The sequence below is a fragment of the Sphaerodactylus townsendi genome, linkage group LG04, assembly GCF_021028975.2.
Source record: "Sphaerodactylus townsendi isolate TG3544 linkage group LG04, MPM_Stown_v2.3, whole genome shotgun sequence".
Lineage (NCBI taxonomy): Eukaryota > Metazoa > Chordata > Lepidosauria > Squamata > Sphaerodactylidae > Sphaerodactylus > Sphaerodactylus townsendi.
The window spans coordinates 16890813-16912080 of NC_059428.1; the positions used below are offsets into that span (position 1 = coordinate 16890813).

The 21268-nt window shown below is 48.0% G+C and overlaps 1 protein-coding gene across 1 annotated transcript in view; it reads left to right on the forward strand.

Annotated features, from left to right (window-relative positions):
- LOC125432152 (putative N-acetylated-alpha-linked acidic dipeptidase) overlaps positions 1-14128 on the forward strand; it is a 33950-nt gene extending 19822 nt beyond the window's left edge. The window contains 9 exon segments of the mRNA XM_048495544.1: positions 657-739; positions 1190-1253; positions 2854-2921; positions 7561-7643; positions 9345-9435; positions 10639-10903; positions 12215-12296; positions 13229-13321; positions 13676-14128. Of these exon segments, the coding sequence (XP_048351501.1) occupies positions 657-739; positions 1190-1253; positions 2854-2921; positions 7561-7643; positions 9345-9435; positions 10639-10903; positions 12215-12296; positions 13229-13321; positions 13676-13865 (1019 nt within the window). The 3' untranslated portion in view covers positions 13866-14128.
- The last annotated feature ends 7140 nt before the right edge of the window (positions 14129-21268 follow it).

Here is a 21268-nt window from a genome sequence, read left to right on the forward strand (position 1 = left end):
AACCAGCTGAGGTCGTCCCAGTGGTATTCGGCACCATGGGTGCCATTCCAAAAACACTAGGGCAGCACTTGAAACATCTTCAAATCAACAAAATTAACATCTGTCAGATTCAGAAGGCAGCTCTGCTGGGATCCGTACGGATACTGCACTGATACATTACAATTTCCTAGGCCTCTGGGTGAGGCTCGAATTGTAATGAAGGCCAACAACCAGCTAAAGATCTGGCAGCTGTGAAATCTACAGTAATAATAAACTAGGGCAGCACTTGAAACATCTTCAAATCAACAAAATTAACATTGGTCAAATTCAGAAGGCAGCCCTGCTGGGATCCTCACGAATACTACGCCGATACATTACAACTTCCTAGGCCTTTGGGTGAGGCTTGAATTGTAATGAAAGGCCACCAACCAGCTAAAGATCTGGCAGCGGTGAAATCAATCACAGTAATAAGAACAAACTTGCATATGGTGCATAAACTTGCATAAGCAGCCTTTACTGCTACCTACTCTTCTCTTCGTAAAACCTTGGGTTTTATGAGACAAAAACCCCTCATGAAAGGGTGACAACTTTATGGCTATGATTATCACCCTCATAATATTGTTTCTGGATATAGTAACGTGTCATATGTGATGGTGCCATAATATTGCTGTTTTTAGGATGGAGACCCAGAAGGACCATCATCTTTGCCAGCTGGGATGCAGAGGAATTTGGCTTGCTAGGATCTACAGAGTGGGCTGAGGTAATTCAGGAGGACGTTGGCCTCCATGTGCCTGAGAAGCACACAGGTTTGCCAGGTAGCTCTCTCTGGATTACAACTGGTCTCCAGAGGTCAGTTCCCTGGAGAAAATGGCAGCTGTGGAGGATGGACTCTGTTTGCATTATACCCTGACGAGGTCCCTCCCCTGCCCAAGCCTGTCCCTCCCCCGAGCCCCACCCCCAATTCTCTTGGAATTTTTCAACTCAGGTTGGCAACTCTTCGCTTCCCTGGTAGCTCCAGGAGTTCCACCAAGCTTAGAAGCCTTGAACCTTCCGAACGTTTCTGATGGAGGGTTGAGGTCTGTGTGCCATGTAAATTCGCTCTTGGCATTTTCTTAACGTTTGACAGCTCAGCTCAGGCATGCGTGCTCTGAATTTTTAAAAAATGCCTTTCAGACGGCATCTCCTGTGTTTCTCTCTTTTCCCGTTACAGGAAAATGTCAAACTGTTGCAGGAGCGTGCAGTGGCCTACATCAACGCCGACTCCTCTGTGGAAGGTAAAACACTCTGGTTTTTTGCAAGCCAAGAAAGAAGCCAAGAAATGAGCTTCACTTAAGTCAAGCCTAGATATCCGCCCTCCTCTGCAGATTTCAGTGAGCCCAGAAGGTGTAAATCTTTTCAGGATGGGATTGGAGGCCTCCTGTGATGTTATTAGAGCCAACATGGGATGGTGTTTAAGAGCAGTGGATGGCTGTATGGCCTGCAGAGGCGTAGCTACAAGGGGACCGGGGGTGCACGATGCACCGGGTGCGCGCGCCCCTGTGGGGGTGTGGCGGGGGCATTCCGGGGGCATAGCGGGGGCATTCCAGGGCGGGACGGAGGAGTTCTGGGGCAGGATTGGGGCAGAGGACACACCAGTGCACCGGGCACTTCCCCCCCTTGCTACACCTCTGTTCCAACTCTATGATTCTTTGGCTAAAGCTCATTCAGCCCATTCCCTCCTTCCCATTTTCCCATTCAAATCTCAGCTCTTCTGAGCCCATCCACAGGAGAAAAGCAACAGGACTTTCAGATTTTTTCCTCGATAGGGAGAAAAGCGGCTGCCTCTTCTGGGGGCCCCACAAGTTTCCAAATGGAATAACATCAGCTCCCTTGCCAGTCCACAAAAATGGCATCAACGAGGGGGAGCCACAGGGAGGGGGAGCCACAGGCATCACAGTTGCCAGAATTGGAATCTAGACCCCAGGTGCATTGGAAGGGGGGGCACTAAACTGGCTCAGGTGTGATACAAAATCCTAGTGGTAGCCTGTTAGGAGCAGAGTCTGGCATATGTAACCTGATTGCAGTTCTCATGTGACCTGATTGACGTGTGCTCTGATTGGGGTGTTGTGGGGTTTCCGGGCTGCACGGCTGTGTTCTAGTAGCATTTTCTCCTGACGTTTTGTCTGCCTCTGTGGCTGGCATCTTCAGAGGATCCTGGAAGATGCCAGCCTCTGAAGATGCCAGCCACAGAGGCAGGCGAAACGTCAGGAGAAAATGCTACTAGAACACTGCCATGCAGCTTGGAAACCACACAGCACCCCAGTGATTCTGGCCGTGAAAGCCTCCAACAATATAGTGTGTTCTGATTGATATGTAAAAGGCCTTTCTCTCTCTTTTCCCTTTCCTTTCCATGTTTGTTTCATGTTTCCTTTCCTTTCCATGTTCCTTTCCTTCCCATATTTGACATTGATTGCAGATAACTACGGTAGGTTGAATAACGCTGAGGAGTCTCTCTGCTTTGGGGAGACAGGATTTGCCTCTTGGCCTGAGGGGAAGGAGGCAAGGATGGAGGCTGTATCTATCACCTACCGTGGCCTTGGAGGCGCCTAAGCCTCACACAACTATTTTCACACTTTCTCTGGGAAACTGGGAGGGAGGACTGGGCAAGGATAAAGGAGCCCCGGAAAGGCAAGTTGAACAGAACTGGCTTTCTCAAGCTAGGTACTTGCTGCCTTTCAATAAATGCTACTGATCAAGAATCCAGAGTTTGTTTATTAGCTTACGGTCTGAGACCTAACACAGCCCCAAGGACTTTGTACACAGTGTGGAGCAAGCCTGAAGATGCCTCCTTTTAATCAGAGTGTCAGTATATCAATCGCAGGTCTTTTCTTTCAGGCAACTACACCCTTCGGGTTGACTGTACCCCCCTGATGTACAGCCTGGTGTACAAGCTGACTAAAGAGGTAAGGATGTCCCCAGAAGAATAACAGTTCAGTTCTTATACTTCTAGGAGCAGCAGTGGTGTAGGAGGTTAAGAGCTCATGTATCTAATCTGGAGGAACCGGGTTTGATTCCCCGCTCTGCCGCCTGAGCTGTGGAGGCTTATCTGGCGAATTCAGATTAGCCTGTGCACTCCCACACATGCCAGCTGGGTGACCTTGGGCTAGTCACAGTTCTTCTGAGCTCTCTCAGCCCCACCTATCCCACAGGATGTTTGTTGTGAGGGGGGAAGGGCAAGGAGATTGTAAACCCCTTTGAGTCTCCTGCAGGAGAGAAAGGGGGGATATAAATCCAAACTCCTCCTCCTCCTCCTCCTCCTCCTCCTCCTCCTCTTCTTCTTCTTCTTCTTCTTCTTCTATTAAGGTATACGCAAACTTCTGCCCTTTTCTTTAAGTAGGGTTGACAAACTCCAGCCAAGGCCGGGCGATCTCCCGGAATCAAAATTGATCTCTGGACTACAGAGATTAGTTTCTCTCAAGAAAATGGCAGCTTTAGAGGGTGGGCTGTATGGTTTTGTTCAGAAACCCCTCCCCTCCCCAAACTCCTCTGTCTCTGCCCCCAAATTGCCAAGGATTTCCCGATCCAGAATTGGCAGCCCTATCGTTTGAGAAGAGGAGATTTTGAATGGGCAAGTGGCAGCTCTTCTCATTTTAGTCCAATATGTATTGAGTTGGAAGTAATGCCATTGGTAGGCATTGATGTTTTGAAGAATCGAACCGGTTATTGCAATTTAAATATGTTGCAAGCCACCTTGGTCATAATTTGGGAGGGGGGAAGGATAAATATTTTAGAGAAATGCATGTTTACGATACTTCGTTTGGGCAACTTGAATATGGCTACACTTTTCACGTTCATATTTTTGGTTCTGACTGGGGCGAAAGGTGGGGTGTGGAGAAGTACATAAAATAAAGAGATACACCTGTGAACAAGTCTACTAAGTGAGACCATTGGACATCCAAGGACACTATGATGTCCTTGGGGTGGCAATGGCTCTTCAGGGTCCCAGGCAGAGGAATTTCACATCACTTGCTACCCATTCCTTATAACTGAAGTCCTCGGGGATTGAACTTGTGGCTTTCTGCATGCAAAGCAGATGTTCCACCATTGAGCCATAGCCGTTAGGATTTGCAAGTGTCTGTCACAATCCTGACAACAAGGGGTTAACTGTGCGCATGTTAATTAGCTAGTGAGGTCAGTGTCTTGCGACCTATTCATTGATTAGTCATTGGGCAGTTAATCCGACATTGCTTATGTGAGGCAGAGCAGTAGGTCAGAGGTTATAAAGTTAACTATGTTTCTTTGTCTCACCACACACTCTCTCACACTGAGCACAATGCTCACACACGAGGTTTTTCTTTGCTACCTGTAAGATGGATTCACCTTAAGAGGTGAATGCCTTAGGCCACATGTGGGCTCACATGTGCCTAAGTTCTGCAACTAAGTTTGTACTAGAATAGTAAGGATTTGTTGTGTTTATTCCATGTGTACCCTACCCTGATTTAGTTAAGTAAAGTTTCTTTTTATAATCACGGCAAAAGTCTCCTGGTCTTTCCTCTCACTCTGCTTATTACCCAAATAGGGAAACAATTCCCCAACAATAGCCCTTCCCATCAAAGAGGCTCTAGACAAGAGTCTTTATTAACCTTGCTACCTGAGATCCAGTTAACAACCTCCAGGTCTTGAAGTGTGCATGCAGCTGTGTGCGTTGCACTGGAACGTTACGACGTCTCTGTGTGCCAATCTATTTTTCCTCCTAGAAATAAAAGTTACTTGGAAAACAGTAATTAAGGTAAGGTTTTTGAATATCAGGCACCGGTAAGCAGGGATAATATGGTGCGGGGTAATTACAGCGTTTGGCGAAGGAAGCTGAATCATTGCTGCTATCAACCAACATAATTGTCTCTGAGGTTGGAGACTTGGGTTGGGCTGCGCGTTTAAGAATGTTATCATCTAACAAGGACAAAGCCAGTTCTGCCAACTGGAGACCCAAAACAGGGAACGGCAGTCAATGGTCCGAGCTGACCTTTTCCTGAAAGATGTTTGAACATCCTCTGGTTCTGACTGCCAGTTGTGATCGAGGAACCGAGGCATCGAGGGGCTGTTTATCCTGGCCTCGCTAAGACACTAGATCAGTGTTTCCCAACCTTTTCGATGTTGCGGTACCCTTGACCTCGCTCTTCATATCTCAGGGTACCCTTGAGGTTTGTTTGATTTTTTTTGCATTTTTTAGGGTTTTTTTCGTTTTTGGCTTGTAGGTGGGGGGAATGGCAAGCAGGGGGAGGGGAGGGGAAGCAGCATTGACAGCCGCATTGTTTGCCTAAATTCGGCGTGGATTGGGGGAATTTAAAGGGAGAGCTCCCTTTAAATCTATCCCACAATCCACGCCAAATTTAGGCAAATAAAACAATGCTGTTTTTCAATGTTGTTTAAAGAGAGCCCATGAGGCTTCCACCACCACCCCCTTCAAAATCCATTTGATTCCGGGGGGGCAGGGGCGGTAGAATTGTCATGGCACCCCAGGGTACCACGGAACCCTGGTTGAGAATCACTGTACTAGATGAAAAATCAGCTGAGAGTCGGCTTCTGTTCTTCCGCTACCCCCCCCCACCCAAAAAAAAAACAACCCCTGCCATTCTGTTCCTGCATGGCTGAGATGCACAGAAAAAGCCTACACAGGTTGGGGTGGATCACAATATTTAACTGATCCCTCTGTCTGCTTCTGCAAGAACGCAACCAAAAGCTGAAGGGGATGAGGGAGCTCACTTGCAGGGGGGCAGGGGAAGAACAGAATCAGAATCTGCTTATCAGGGGAGATTACCTGTGAGTCGACTTCTATTCTCTCACTCCCCCACCACCCCCACCACCCCCAGCATCTTCTTACATCCCAGATGAGGTGGGAGATCAGTTGAGAGTCCGCTTCTGCCCCACCCTTCCAAATGTGTCCTTGTAAGGCTACAACTTGGTGAGAATTTTGGAAGGTGACTTCCGTCTGGCACCTTATCAAATCCTGCAAGCAGAATCTAATAGATTGTTCACCACTGTTTGTAGTAGGCAAGAATAGTACATTCAAGGAACTGACAGGAGGATAAGAAGATTCTGCTCCATACAGACGCAAAGTGACAACAAAGACATCCAGGGAGGCTTGTCCCAGGCTCCGACATTGGACATTGCCGTCGCATGTTGGGGGTGGGGTCAGGGGCGTGTCAGGGTCAGGGTGGGGCCAGAGGTGGGATCCAGCAGGTACTCACAGGTTCCCGAGAGTAGGTTACTAATTATTTGTGTGTGCCGAGAGGGAGTTACTAATTGGTGATTTTGCCACGTGATTTTTGCCTTAGTTGCGCCCCTCCTCTCAGCAGTAGCGCGCAGAACTTGAAGCAGTCTAGCAGGAGGTGCACCGGCGTGCGTGGCAGCCTGCGCCTGCGTGCATTCGTTTCCTGCCCAAGGACCGGCGCAGCGGCTGCGTCCTTGCCACAGCCCCACCCAGGAAGGCCCGCCCCCGGAATGCCTGGCCATGCCCCCATCGTTCCCCGCCCATCCCCATTGGCGCTACGCCATTGTTTGAATCCCACCACCACGGGAACCTGTTATTAAATTTTTTGGATCCCACCACTGGGCAGGGCATGTCGGGGGTGTTGTGGAATGGGGACGTGAGGGGGCGCGCAGGCAGCTCGTGCCCCGGCACTGTCCCCCCTCCCTTCGTCACAGGCTCCATATCAGATATTCCAGTGAAATACTGCTTTGATAACCCCTTGCCTGCCTCTACTTTTCCCTCGCTTTACAAAATGCCATTCAAATATGTCCTCTTCCACCATGCTTTGTCTTGCCTCCAGTGGCTCAATGATAGAGAACCTGTTTATCATGCAGAAGGTTCCCAATTCAATCCCTGGGATCTCCAGTTTTTTTTAAAAAAATCCCAAGTAGTAGATGATGTGAAAGCCCTGACTTGGGTGGCCCCAGGCTAGCATGATCTTGTCAGATCTAAGCTGGATCGGGCCTGCTTAGTACTTGGATGGGAGACCTCCAAGGAACGCCAGGGGTGCGACAAGGAGGCGGGCAATGGCCAACCACCTTGGAACATCCCTCGCCTTGAAAACCCGACCAGGTTGCCAAAGTCAGATGTGACTCGACAGGGGTAAAAAAAAAAGTGATGTGAAAGACCTCTACCTGTGGCTCCTCCAGTCTGAGCAGACAATACTGACCTGGATGAACCAATAACCTTTAGCCTTAAAAGGGGCTTGGACAGATTTATGGAGGAGAAGTCTATCTATGGCTACCAATCTTGATCCTCCTTGATCTGAGGTTGCAAATGCCTTAGCAGACCAGGTGCTCGGGAGCAGCAGCAGCAGAAGGCCATTGCTTTCACCTCCTGCACGTGAGCTCCCAAAGGCACCTGGTGGGCCACTGCGAGTAGCAGAATGCTGGACTAGATGGACTCTGGTCTGATCCAGCTGGCTTGTTCTTATGTTCTTATGTTCTTAACCTGATTTACCTTAAGGCAAGTCCATGTGTCCGCTTGTGTATTCTGTTTCCAACAGAGTTCATTAGAGGGGATTGCCAACCTTCGTTGTGCACCTACACAAAATATGTTCATGTCTTACTTAGATACCAAGCCCGGATGAAGGGTTCGAAGGCAGATCTCTTTACGAAAGCTGGCTGAAGAAAAACCCGTGGAAGGACGTCCCCTGGTAAATAAATACTGAAGCACGGCAGAATCAATAGCATCAGCAGTCATGATTTCTTGCAGAGATGGGACTTCTTTTCTGTATCTCCTGGTCTGATGCAAAGACTGGGCTTGAGGTTCAACAGCTACTGCAAAGATCTGCCAAATGAGTCGGGGCCAGACCTAGAAGAGGAGTAGAAGAGTTTGGATTTATATCCCCGCTTTCTCTCCTGTAGGAGACTCAAAGGGGCTTACAATCTCTTTGCCCCTCCCCCCCTCACAACAAGCACTCTGTGAGGTAGGTGGGGCTGAGAGAGCTCCGAGAAGCTGTGACTAGCCCAAGGTCACCCAGCTGGCGTGTGTGGGAGTGCACAGGCTAATCTGAATTCCGCAGATAAGCCTCCACAGCTCAGGCAGCAGAGTGGAGAATCAAACCCGGTTCCTCCAGATTAGGTACATGAGCTCTTAACATCCTATGCCACTGCTGCTCCAAGCCTAAACAGCTCAGTCTTCATGACTTTCACTGGGCCTCGATGTGTGAAGAAAAGACAGTGTACAGCTATTCTTATGGCTGTTGTGGGTTTTCCCGGCTGTATGGCTATGGTCTGGTAGTTTTTGCTCTTATCGTTTCTCCCCCACTGTGACATGCCTCTGAAGATGCCAGCCATAGATGCAGATGAAACGTTAGGTGCAGAAATGACCAGAACATGGTCACGCAGCTTGGAAAACCCACACACCAGCCAGGCGCTTCCAACCATGAAAGCCTTCAACAGAACGTTCTGTTCTTGCATCAAAGATGCCATTTAGGGAGAGTAGGTGAGAGGACAGCCCCTACTTTGTGTTCCAACCAGTGTGCGATTATGCCACAGATTGCTAGTATCTCTCAGACTTTTCATTTTGTTTAACCTAAAGAGCCAGCGTGGTGTAGTGGTTAAGAGCAGGTGCACTCTAATTTGGAGAACCGGGTTGGATTCCCTGCTCTGCCACTTGAGCTGTAGAGGCTTATCTCGGGAACCAGATTAACTTGTGCACTCCAGCACGTGCCAGCTGGGTGACCTTGGGCTAGTCACAGTTCTTTGAAGCTCTCTCAGCCTCACCCACCTCACAGGGTCTTTGTTGTGGGGGGGGGGGGGGAAGGAAAGGAGATTGCAAACCCCTTGAGAGAAAGGAGAGAAAGGGGGATGTAAATCCAAACTCCTCCTCCTCCTCTTCTTGTTCTTGTTCTTCTGTTCTTCTTGTTCTTGTTCTTGTTCTTATTCTTGTTCTTTCTTCTTCTTCTTCTTCTTCTTCTTCTTCTTCTTCTTCTTCTTCTTCTTCTTCTTCTTCTTCTTCTTCTTCCCACCCTTTGGATTTGAACAAAGGAACAATTGTGGGGCAGGTGGGGCAGGTAGGCACAAGGTGGTAACTGGAGATCTCCTTGGATTATGACTGATCTCCAGGCAAAAGAGATCAATTCCACTGGAAAAAATGGCCACTCTGGAAGGTGGACTCTATGGCAGTATGCCCCATTGAAATCCTTCCTCAAACCCCACCCTCCCCAAACTCCACCCCCAGAACTCCAGGTATTTCCCAACTCAGAGCTGGCAACCCTATTTCAACTACAATACTTTCCCATATGGAAACAGTCGTGAGTCAGGGCCAGTAACTGTACTGCATTGCTTTAAAACAACGAAACAACACCAAGGTTTTACATAGCACCTTCCCCGCTTCTTTTTCTTCTCGACAGGATCAACAAACTTGGCTCGGGCAATGATTTCGAGGTTTTTTTCCAGCGGCTGGGCATTGCGTCTGGCAGAGCTCGTTACACTAAAAATCGGGTGAGCCTTTAAAGAAAGATTGTGGCATCCCTTTTGCAAGCCTACCTTAATTATTGTTGTATGTGTTTTTCTTATGGGCTTTTAATTTTTGTTTTGATTGTTTTTATGATACATTTTCATTGCGGTTTGTTTTGTTAGCTCACTTGGTAGGCCTGTTTGGGCAGAAAGGTGGCATACCATTTTTTAAAAATAAATAATACTAAGGCATGGGACTTTGATGGAACTTCCAAGTTCAGAGGCAGTGAATTCTTAAAAACTTCCAAGGTCAGAGGCAGTGAATTCTTGGAAACCAGAGGCAGTGAATTCTTGGAAATTCTTGGTGCCAAATAGCTGGAAACAAAAGCAAACTAGAACTAGATTTGAGCGCCTTAGAAACCAACAAGATTTGCTACACACACACACACACACACACACACACACACACACACACACACACACAAGCAAAAGCATAAGCATAAGCATAAGCATAAGCATTTATTGTCATTGTGCACGCACAACAAAATTTACAGCAGCATTCCTCAATGTACACAATTTCAGACTCATACCCCATCCTCACTTTCCCCTTCCTCCACCCATTCCTACACAGCCCCAAACACATCAACACGAAGCCGCGGAGTTTAGCATAGCCACAGCTCTAGAGTAGAAGCTGTCTCTAAGCCTCTTTGTCCTAGTTTTATATATATGTGTGTGTGTGTGTCTGTGTGTGTATAGTATATATCCCCCTATATAGTATATATATAGTATAGTATAGTATATATCCCCTAGTATATATATACATATGTCCTAGTTTTATATATGTACACACACACACACACACACACACACACTTATCTCGGGAACCAGATTAACTTGTGCACTCCAGCACATGCCAGCACATATATATAAAGGCTTTTTCAAGTGTCACAGTTTCCTTCATCAGATATTCTTAAAAGCAGCAAGATTGGTGTTCTCTAAGTTGCTACTGGATTTGAATCTAGCTGCTCTGTTGTAGACCAATCCAGCCACCCTGCCAAGACTTTCCTCGTAAAAGAACGCTAGTGCTGTTGGCCAACAATCAGAAGCAGAACACAAGTGGATGGCTAAATGTGGGTCAAAAAAATGTCCACCTATTTTATCCCCAGGCTACAATTTCCAGCTCTGTTACCCCAGGCGCACTCCCAGGAAAAGGCATGCATTTACACGTCGTCATGTTTCTTTTTTCAGAAAGTGGACAAATTTAGCAGCTACCCAGTTTATCACAGTGTCTATGAGACCTATGAGATTGTGGAGCGGTTTTACGACCCCACGTTTAAGAACCACCGGGCTGTGGCCCAGGTCCGGGGTGGGCTGGTTTTTGAGCTGGCCGACTCCCTCGTCCTTCCTTTCGATTGCTGGGATTACGCAGAGGCGTTAAAGAGCTACGCCCAGGTCATTTACAACCTGACCCAGAAATACCCGACAGAACTGATGACATACAACGTGTCCTTGGGTATGTATGGTTGAACGTGCAGCAACCAGTTGGCAGCTGTCCAAGAACGATGTGAGATTACTAAAGAGCTATTACTAAAGAGTTGCTTGGAAAATCCAAAGTTCCTTGGTGACTCTCCTTAGCAAATCTTTGCACCTGTTAACACAGATCCAGGAAGAATGGGACCTCCCAAGCTGTTTTTTGTTTTGTTTGCTTGTTTGCTAAGACTAGAGCAGGGGTCTACAACCTGCGGTTCTTCAGATGTTCATGAACTACAATTCCCATCAACCCCTGCCAGCATGGCCAATTGGTTAAGAGCAGGTGCACTCTAATCTGGAGAACAGGGTTTGATTCCCCACTGTGCCACTTGAGCTTATCTGGTGAACCTGATTAGCTTGTGCACTCCAACACATGCCAGCTGGGTGACATTGGGCTAGTCCAGGGGTCTGCAACCTGCGGCTCTCCAACTGGCCATGCTGGCAGGGGCTGATGGGATTTGTAGTCCATGAACATCTGGAGAGCCGCAGGTTGCAGACCCCTGGGCTAGACACAGTTCTTTGGAGCTTCTCAGACCCACCTACCTCACAGGGTGTTTGTTGTGAGGGTGGGGGAGAAAGGAGATTGTAAGCCTCTTGGAGTCTCCTTACAGGAGAGAAAGGGGGATATAAATCCAAACTCCTCCTCCACTACTACTACTACAACTACTTCTTCTTCCTCTTCTTCTTCGGCTAGCCCAATCTGTCAGATCTCAGAACCTAAAGCAGGTTCCGTCCTGTTGGTACTAGGATGGGAGACCTCCAAAGAAGTCTAGGGCTGCTATGGAGAGGCAGGCAATGGCAAACCACCTCTGAATGCCTCTTGCCTTGAAAACCCTATGAGGTTGCCCTAGGTCGACTGTGACTTCACGGTACTTTCTGTCACCACCAGTGAGGAAGCCCTGTTCAGCAATTTGCCCAGTAGCATATTACATGTCTCACTGTGACATGCCTCTCAAGATCCCAACCACAGATGTGGGTGGAACGTTAGACCACGGCCACACAGCTCGAAAAGCCCCCCACAGCCAGAGAGGGTTTGCTTGTCATTCTTCAAAATGGTTTGCCTGGAGGTCCCATAGATGCACTCCCAGATTCCCTCTCTGCTTTGGGTTCTGGCCCAACCACCACTGGCAGATTTCTCACTTGAGGGATTTGTGCTACTTTGATATCTGTCCTTTGGCAAACAAATCCGTTCAATTCACCTGAGATTACATCCTCTGCCCATACAGATGCTGCAGATGCAGAAACAAGAAGCGCAGAATTCAGCACTAATCACCTTTCCTCCTCATTCCTGCAGATCCTCTTTTCTCCGCTGTGAAGAATTTCTCAGAAGCTGCTAGTGACTTTCACACAAGGCTGCAGCAACTGGATACCAGAAAGTAGGTCTAATAGCCCCTGAGCTAGCCAAACCATCTATCCCATAAGCAGTGGTGTATCTGCCTAGGGTACCCCTTGTCCCCGGGCGCCACTCTTCTGGTTACGTGGGGGGTGCAAAATCGGCCCCCCACATGACCAGGAAGTCCTGCTGTCTCGTCGTTTTCGCGTGCCTCGACCCCTCCGAGGCACGCAAAAATGACGAGACAGCAGGACTTCCTGCTGCCTCCAAGGATCCTCAACCCCGCCCTCCCTCCCTCCCCCCTAAGCCCCACCCCCCAGCCTCAGTGCTTATAAAAGAAGGTGTCCGAGGCCGAGACTGCAGTCTCTTCTGGCCTGCCCGGAGTGGAGGTCAGAAGAGACTGCAGGCTGCCGGCTGGAAGCCCAGCCGGCAGGGGGAGTCTGGGGGGGAGGTGGGCACCCTAAACCTTGCCCATGTCCATGGTGACATAGGGGGGTTGAGGGCAGTGGGGGTGGAGCCGAGGTGGGGGCGGGGGCAGAGCCTGGGGGGGGCGTCCTGGAGACAACTTGTCTCCGGGCGCCATTTACCCCTCGTACGCCTCTGCCCATAAGCCTTTTCTAATCTAATGAATTCCTGCCACTCTTCAAAATGGCGCCTTTTGATGACCGCGGGGTCGTGGGGAAGCCTGGGTGCGCGCCAGAAATGACGCGCGCTGAGAGTAGCGCGCGGCATAAGGGGTTTTGAGTAGGTGGGGAAACGCCCTATGAGAAGGGATTTTATAGAGCCGTTTATTCCAGTCTAAGCCCTGTCATTTCAGTGGGCTTAGAGTGGAGGAACTCTGCATAGGATTGTGTTGTTAACAGAAGAAATCTGTTGACTGCATGCATACAACTCCTGCATGCATACAACTCCTGTATAATTCTCCACCATATGCTTGTACAGCACTACAAATTGTCCCTCTGCCTTAATTTCCAGCCCGCTTGCAGTGAGATCTCAGAATGACCAGCTGATGTTCCTGGAAAGAGCATTTATCGATCCTCTAGGTTTACCTGGCACTCCTTTTTATAGGTAAGGGAATATGGTAACCCTTTTGTCCACTCGTGGCTTTAGAGGTCCATCGGCTTTTCTTTACTCGCTGTTTTCTGTTTAAAACAGAACTGGTTTCCATTTTTGAAAGCAGTACACCTTTCTGTTTTTCTTTCCTTTTCAATTCTTCTCATTCCTTTTAGTTAGACTTGGTCTTTGGCATCATGGGGTGGCCTATCAGGAACTGATTGTGTTTTGTAACTATGCAATTTTATTGCAAGCTGCCCGGAGCTTGCTGCGGGAAAGGACGGGCTACAAATCAAATTAGAACTAACATAAAATAAATATTAGGATTGTTTCTCTGAAAGCTCTTTGTTGCTGTTCACCCTGCCCCAGACACATCATCTTTGCTCCCAACCACTACAACAAGTACGCCGGAGTGTCCTTTCCGGGGATCTATGACGCCTTGTTTGATATCAGCAACCGGACAGACCAAGGCAAGGCCTGGGGAGAAGTTAAGAGGCAGATCTCCATTGCAGCCTTCACGGTACAAGCAGCCGCTGGGACTCTGAGAGAACCTGTGTGAACGTACTGGAGGCAAAAAGACAATGACTTTACCCTATGAAACTTTGCTTACCTTGGAGTCTGGTGAGCATAGAAATGATCCTCATATCCCTTCTGCCTTCAAGAGAATCAAGATTTGTCGACAGAGTCTTCCTAATGATCTTTTGAGTCACTGAAGAAGAAGAAGGGCTTTCACATCCCACTTTTCTCTACCTTTAAGGAATCTAAGAGCTGCTTACAAACTCCTTTCCCTTCCTCTCCCCACAACAGACACTTTGTGAGATAGGTGGGACTGAGAGAGTTCAGAGAGAACTGTGACTAGCCCAAGGTCGCCCAGCAGGATTCATGTGTAGGAACTGGGAAACAAACCCAGTTCACCGAATTAGAGTCCACCGCTCATGTGGAGGAGTGGGAAATCAAACTCACTTCTGCAGGTTAATATCTGCCACTCTTATCCACTACATCATGCTGGCTCTCGTGAAGAGATGGAGGGCAGATGTTATTCTACATGAGTGTCTGCATTAAGAAGAAGATTTAGATTTATATCCCCCCTTTCTTTCCTGTAGGAGACTCAAAGGGGCTTACAAACTCCTTGCCCTTCCCCCCTCACAACAAACACCCTCTGAGGTAGGTGGGGCTGAGAGAGCTCAGAAGAATTGTGACTAACCCAAGGTCACCCAGCTGGCGTGTATTGCACAGGCTAATCTGAATTCCTCAGGTAAGCCTCCACATCTCAGGCAATAGAGCGGGGAATCAAACCCGGTTCCTTCAGATTACAGTACACCTGCTCTTACCCACTACACCACTGCTGCACCTGAAGGAATTAGTAGAGTTCCTTCAGATGGCAACTTCAGCGTATGGTTGCCAGCCTCCAGGCGGGGCCTGGAAATTTCCCAGAATTACAACTGATCTCCAGATTACACAAATCAGTTCCCCTGGAGAAGATGGTGGCTTTGAAGCGTGAACTCTGTGACATTATACCCCAGTGAAGTTGCTCCCACTCCTAAACCCTCCCCTTCCTAGGCTCCTCCTGAAACCTTCAGAAATTTCCAGTGGTGGGATCCAAACATTTTAGTAACAGGTTCCCATAGTGGTGGGATTCAAACTGTGGCGTAGCGCCAATGGGGCTGGGTGGAGCATGACGGGGGTGTGGCCAGGCATTCCGGGGGTGGGGATTCCTGGGCGTGGCTGTGGCAAGGACACAGCTGATGCTGGTCCTTGGGTGGGAAACGAATGCACGCAGGCGCAGGCTGCCACGCACGCCGGTGCACCTCCTGCTAGACTGCTTCAAGTTCTGTGCACTACTGCTGAGAGGAGGGGCGTAACTAAGGCAAAAATCACGTGGCAAAATCACCAATCAGTAACCCGCTCTCAACACACACAAATAATTAGTAACCTACTCTCGGGAACCTGTGAGAACCTGCTGGATCCCACCTCTGGAAATTTCCCAACCTTGACTTTGCAGCCAAACTCCAGGATGACAACAGGTACAGTAAACTATGGACAAACTATCTTTGGCAAGTCAGATTTCTTTCTGGGATGAAAACCCCGACACACTTAACATATGAAGTCCCATTGTTATCACCAACGGAAGTTCCATGAGACTTTGTGTAGGATTTAAAACGACTTTTAAAACTCTTTTAATTCTATGTTTTCATTGCAGCTACGCAGCCAAAATTGTTTGGGACTGGCGTGCATTTTTCCAAACTTAAAAAGGAAATTAATAAAGGACTGTGGATGTTTTGTTTGATGTATGTTAATATAGAATATAATAAAGACCCATAATGATCAAGGTACCAATTATTTTTTTTACTAGCTAAATAAATCTGGTGAGCCAGCGTGGTGTAGTGTAGTAATAGTAATCTTTATTTATGGTCACTGACTAAATACCAGTGTGGTGTAGTGGTTAAGAGCAGGTGCACTCTAATCTGGAGAACCAGGTTTGGTTCCCCGCTCTGCCACTTGAGCTGTGGAGGCTTATCTGGTGAACCAGATTAGCTTGTGCACTCCAACACATGCTAGCTGAGTGACAGTTCTTTGGAGCTCTCTCAGCCTCACCCACCTCACAGGGTGCTTGTTGTGGGGGAGGGGGGAGGGAAAGGAGATCATCAGCCTGTTTGAGTCTTCTTACAGGAGAGAGAGGGGAGATATAAATCCAAATTCTTCTTCCTCTTCTTCTAAATGAGAGGGTAAACACAGAAAGGAAATCATAAGCACTATTCTACACTGACTACATTGTTACACTAATCTAAGCACATGGCTGAACGGCAGAGAACAAAAGACAACTAAGGCAATGACGTAACTTTAGGCAAATGTGCTCTTAAGCGTGAAATCTGTGGTGATTAGGTAAAGTTTCCCCTTCAGTCGTGTCCGACCCTGGGGTACCACTGCGAGCAGTGATTTCATAGGCAAGCCTCTTTTGTGGGGTAGTTTGCCATTGCTTTCCCCGGCTATTCTTTACCCCCTAATTATGAGCTAGGTACTCATTTACCGACCAAGAAATGGATGGATGGCTGAGTTGACCATGAGCCAGCTGCCAGGATATCTGACCCACAGGGGGATTGAAGTCCTGACCGTGTGAGTGGCAGTGCAAGCACTTAACCACTACACCACACAGCTCCTCATGTGGTGATTATACTGGCCAATGACTAATTGACAGGTCAGCTCACTAGAATATGGTGTCACTGACTTGTTTACACACAGACAGATGGTTAACACTTTCATGCCCAGGATGGGACAGCTGTGGAGCGTTTAGGTATCCTCTTCCTTGGAAAGTGAAAGGATCCCACTGTGGGGTATGAAAGACAGGAGCACTCAGCCCAAAGGTTTTCAGAGCTGACGTGGGAAGGCTATCGAAGACATCAGATTAATTTGCTCAACCAAGCCCGCCTCTTTTTATCCGTCAGCCACGTTTTTGATCGGACTTTTCCTCCAAGGAGCTAACAATTCTCCTATTTTACTTTCCGGACATCCTGTGAAGCCCGGTGCTACTCAGTGAGAACAAGTAGGGATTCGAGCCAAGCCTAGTCTGGCACTCAGTGGTCAATTCCGCACTTGCGTTATCGACCTAAGTTCGAGCTGCGTTCGACCTAAGTGCTCCGCACAACCACTGGGATCGACATGGTTTTGTACCAGCTTCGCCTCGCATAACGATCAAATTTCTGACTCCAGTTGGGAACGACTACTTTTTCAGGGAACCCCGCTCGATTCCGGTAAAGTGCGGAATCTCTGGTGCCAGGAGTCCCCCATTCAGCCAATCACAGCTGAGTGTTTCGGGCATGCGTACAGCTGGCCAATCAAAAAACGCTACCTTCGTCCCTCCACTCCTGTGGCAGTTTTTTTATAACGTGTGTGGGGATAGATGGAACATGGCCGTAGAACAGTAGCCAATCGGAACGGTGCGGCGAAGAGGCACAGGATGATTCCGCCCTCCGAGCTGGGATCAAGCTGGTTGCAATGGGGAACAACAATGGCTCCGACCTAGGTCAGTACCCTTCTCAGGGAACTGGGTTGAACCTATTTTGTTTGTGTGCGGAATCACCCAGTGTGCTGCACAACGTTTTCGTCTGATAGTTGTCTTTTTTATTATTAGCGGTAGCTGGCTGGGAGGCTAACCGTAGGGGTAGGCTGATTTTTGAAGGAAGTCTACATGAAACTCACCGCTCTAGAAAAAGGAACTGATAATGATATTGTTAGAGAAATCCATACAGAGATAGGAAAGGCATTCTAACTATCGGGTGGAGAGAGATTCTGAAAGCGTATGCAGCACCCATGGAGTCCAGAGCACTGGTGTGCTTGGTGTAAAAAGATGTCACACAGACCTCCTCTTGCAACATTTATAACCTAGAAAAAAAGTTTTAAAAATTCCTCTGCGAGATCATGGCTTACAAGTTTTGTTTCTCAACCTTGTGATTTATTTAAAATGTTCGTATGAGATCTTTCCACCCAAAAGGGTGCAAATAGTGTAATGACATTTGCGGTACAGATAAATATATCTCAAATATTAAATTTTAAATTAAAAAAAAACATTTAAAGACAAAACACAATGGAAGGAGGGGACGGTCTGATTGAGCAAGGGAGTGCCAAACGACACAAAGAAGTCTTCACCCGTTGACAGAAGAAAGGAACAGAGGGAGACTGAAGAAACTTGTTGGGGAAGGGGTTCTTGAATGTTGGTCATGACAGAGATGGTCCTCTCTTGGGCTGACACGCATCTATTCTCAGATGATGGGGCACAGGGTTGCCATCAGTTACTCCGGAGAAAATAGATGTTTGGAGGGTGGACTCTATGGTTTTGTACGCCCTGCCCAGACCATTGTCTGCCCCAGGCTCCATCCCCTACTCTCCAGGATTTTCTTAGCCTGTATCTGGCAACCCTACCCACCCCCCAATCCAGAGGTGGGATCCAGCAGGTTCTCACCAGTTCCCGAGAGTGGGTTACTAATTATTTGTGTGTGCCAAGAGGGGGTTACTAATTGGGTCTGCTTTTCCATCTCCACGCCTTCGCCTCCCCGAGAGGCATCCTGCCTTTGAACGTGAAGGTTCCATATAGCAATTGCGACTAATGATGTCACTCCGTGAACTGGGTTGATCCCTTTCAGGTACTGCAATTCATTGATTCTCAGCCTTTCGTACCTTATCTCACCAGTCACTATCAAAGAACCTGTGTGTTTCACCATTGCTGTGTTCAGATTTGTGAGTTGGGGCATTTTCTATAATGTGATGATGATTTAGAAATGACCTGGTGCAAAAAAATTTTTTTGGGGTCGTGGTGGGGTGGCTGCCCATGGGGGGGCATCCAACTCAGTTTTTGCCCAGGGCTCAGGTTTGCCTAGGTACGCCTCTGTCCCCTTTGCTGAGGGGGGGCTGGCGAGGGAACCTGTTACTAAAATTTTTGGATCCCACCACTGCCCCAATCCTCTGCCAGTGGCCAGGTGGCAACCCTATCTCTCTCTGGGGCAAGAGGCCACCAGCTGGCATATTTGTTGCCTGAGCAGCAGCAACTTCCTTGTACGTTGCTACAAGGAAGTTTGCCATGTGCCACTTCTGCTCCCCACACGTGGCAAGTTCCTTGTACAGCAGTGTAAGGAAGTTTTCCATGCCGGAGTTTAGTTGCCGGTGCGCCGTGGGGGGCTCCTGCATAATTGGCCGTAGAAAAAAGTGCGGCATAAAAACCAACTCTTCTCCTCCTCCTCCTCCTCCAAATTGCCTTATAACTTATAACAGTGGTGACGAATCTTTGGCACTCCAGATGTTATGGACTACAATTCCCATCATCCCCTGCCAGCATGCTGGCAGGGGCTGATGGGAATTGTAGTCCATAACATCTGGAGTGCCAAAGGTTCGTCACCATGCCTTTATAATCTCCACCCACCCCCTTTGTATCCTTATCCCTAACCCAAAAGGGAAACCTTCTGCCTTTGGGCCTGTGCTCCATTTGCAAGAAGTTCAGCAGAAGTGCCATGTAACATTGTGGGACCCGGCCTGTAGATCAAAGGCATCTTTAAAACCACGCCTGAAAACATCAGGATTATAAAGGCAACCACCTCTATAACCCTCTGAAATCTCTTGCCCAATTACCTCTGAGGTAATGCAACGCCAGTAATAACAAGATGTCTTCACAGCTACAGCCTGCAGAGGTGGAATTTCATCTGGTCGATGTATCAGGAGTAAGATATGCAGGAGCAGGACTGTGTCTTGCTGACAATTTCATAAGATGTCCTCCAGTTAAAAACATATCCACACAATTGAAGCCACCAATGACAACTCTTGCCTGTCAAACCTGATCCCTTGTGATGACTATCAAGCCAAAACAGGCCCCAGGAGATTACGGAAAATAGTAGACACAACTGAGAATATTGGGTTGCTGTGAAATCCCGAAATCTGCATCTCCGGGAACCGATGACCTCATGCCCTTTGTTTAAAAAAGGAGACAGGACGGAGGAAGGAGACATCTGGTCCATCCTCCACACTGTGGTGTTGCAACCAATCTGGCAACGGTAATAATACTTTGCCGATTGGTCGTATTTTCTTCCCCGTGGTTTCAGCCGTCCCCGTTGGAGTCGAGATTGATAAGACAGGCATTGCCCAAGATTAGGCTTCAATCAGTCAATCTTTATGACAGCCGCAGACCAGCATAAGGCAAACAAAATAAAATTAAAATTTGTGTGGGGCTACCCAGAAGCTGGAGCACACTGTAGCATACTGTAGTTCAGCTGCTAACAACCCAGGCTGTGTGCACATAATGCTGGTAGTAAAGGAACTGCACTGGCTCCCAGTTAACTACCAGGCTTAATTTAAGGTGTTATTATGACCTATGACGCCCTAAACAGCCTGGAACCAGACTATTTGCAGGAGTGTCTTCTGCCATATAGACCAGTGTGGATGCTGAGATCATGGGGGGGAAGGGGGGAGCGTTGCTGGCAATCCTTTCCCCTTCTAAGGTGAGGGTGGGTAGAGGCTGTGCGGAGAGCTTTCTCTGTGAGCCTCCACTTTATAGAATGCCCTTCCATTAGAGGTCTGACAGGTACCAACATTATACACCTTTTGGCACCTGGTTAAGGCCACCATTTCCACCCAGATGTCTGACTGCTTGATGTCATCTGCCCCCCAGACCATTTTTCAGAAGGTATGTCTTTAGGAGATTTCACATATTACAGGGGCCCCTCTCATACATGCAGAATAACACACTTTCAATCCATTTTCACAATTGCTTGCAAGTGGACTTTGCTATTCCGCACAGTAAAATCCAGCTGCAAAGTGGATTGAAAGTGGATTGAAAGTGCATTATTCTGCATGTGCGGAAGGGGCCAGGGATGTCTTTATTGAACAATTTGGCTGCAGTGGTGGGATCCAGCAGGCCCGCACCACTTTGGCAGAAGCGGTTGTTAAAATGGTGCTTGTAAACAACCAGTTGTTAAATTATTTGAATCCCACCACCGGAACTGGTTGTTAAATTATTCGAATTTCACCACTGTTGGCTGTATTTTTATATTGCGTAACCTGCCCTGGGGTGTATTTGAAGGCGGAAGGGAACTCTTCTAAATAACTAAATAAAGAATGCAGTTGTGCACGCAAGGAACACGAACACACGAAACTGCCTTACACCGAATGAGACCATCAGTCCTTCAAGATCAGCCGGCTGTATGCCAACTGGCGGCAGCTCTCGGGGATTCCAGGAAGAGGTCTTTCATATCATTTACCACCTGATACTTTAACAGGGAGATGGCAAGGATTGAACCTGGGGTCTTTTGTATGCCAAGCGGATGCTCTACCACTGAGACACAGCCTCTTCCCAGGAGTAGAGAGGGAAATCTCTGAGGAAGCAAGAGTTACAATCAGAGGTGGGATCCGGCAGGTTCTCACAGGTTCCCGAGAGCAGGTTACTAATTATTTGTGTGCGCCAAGAGGGGGTTACTAATGGGT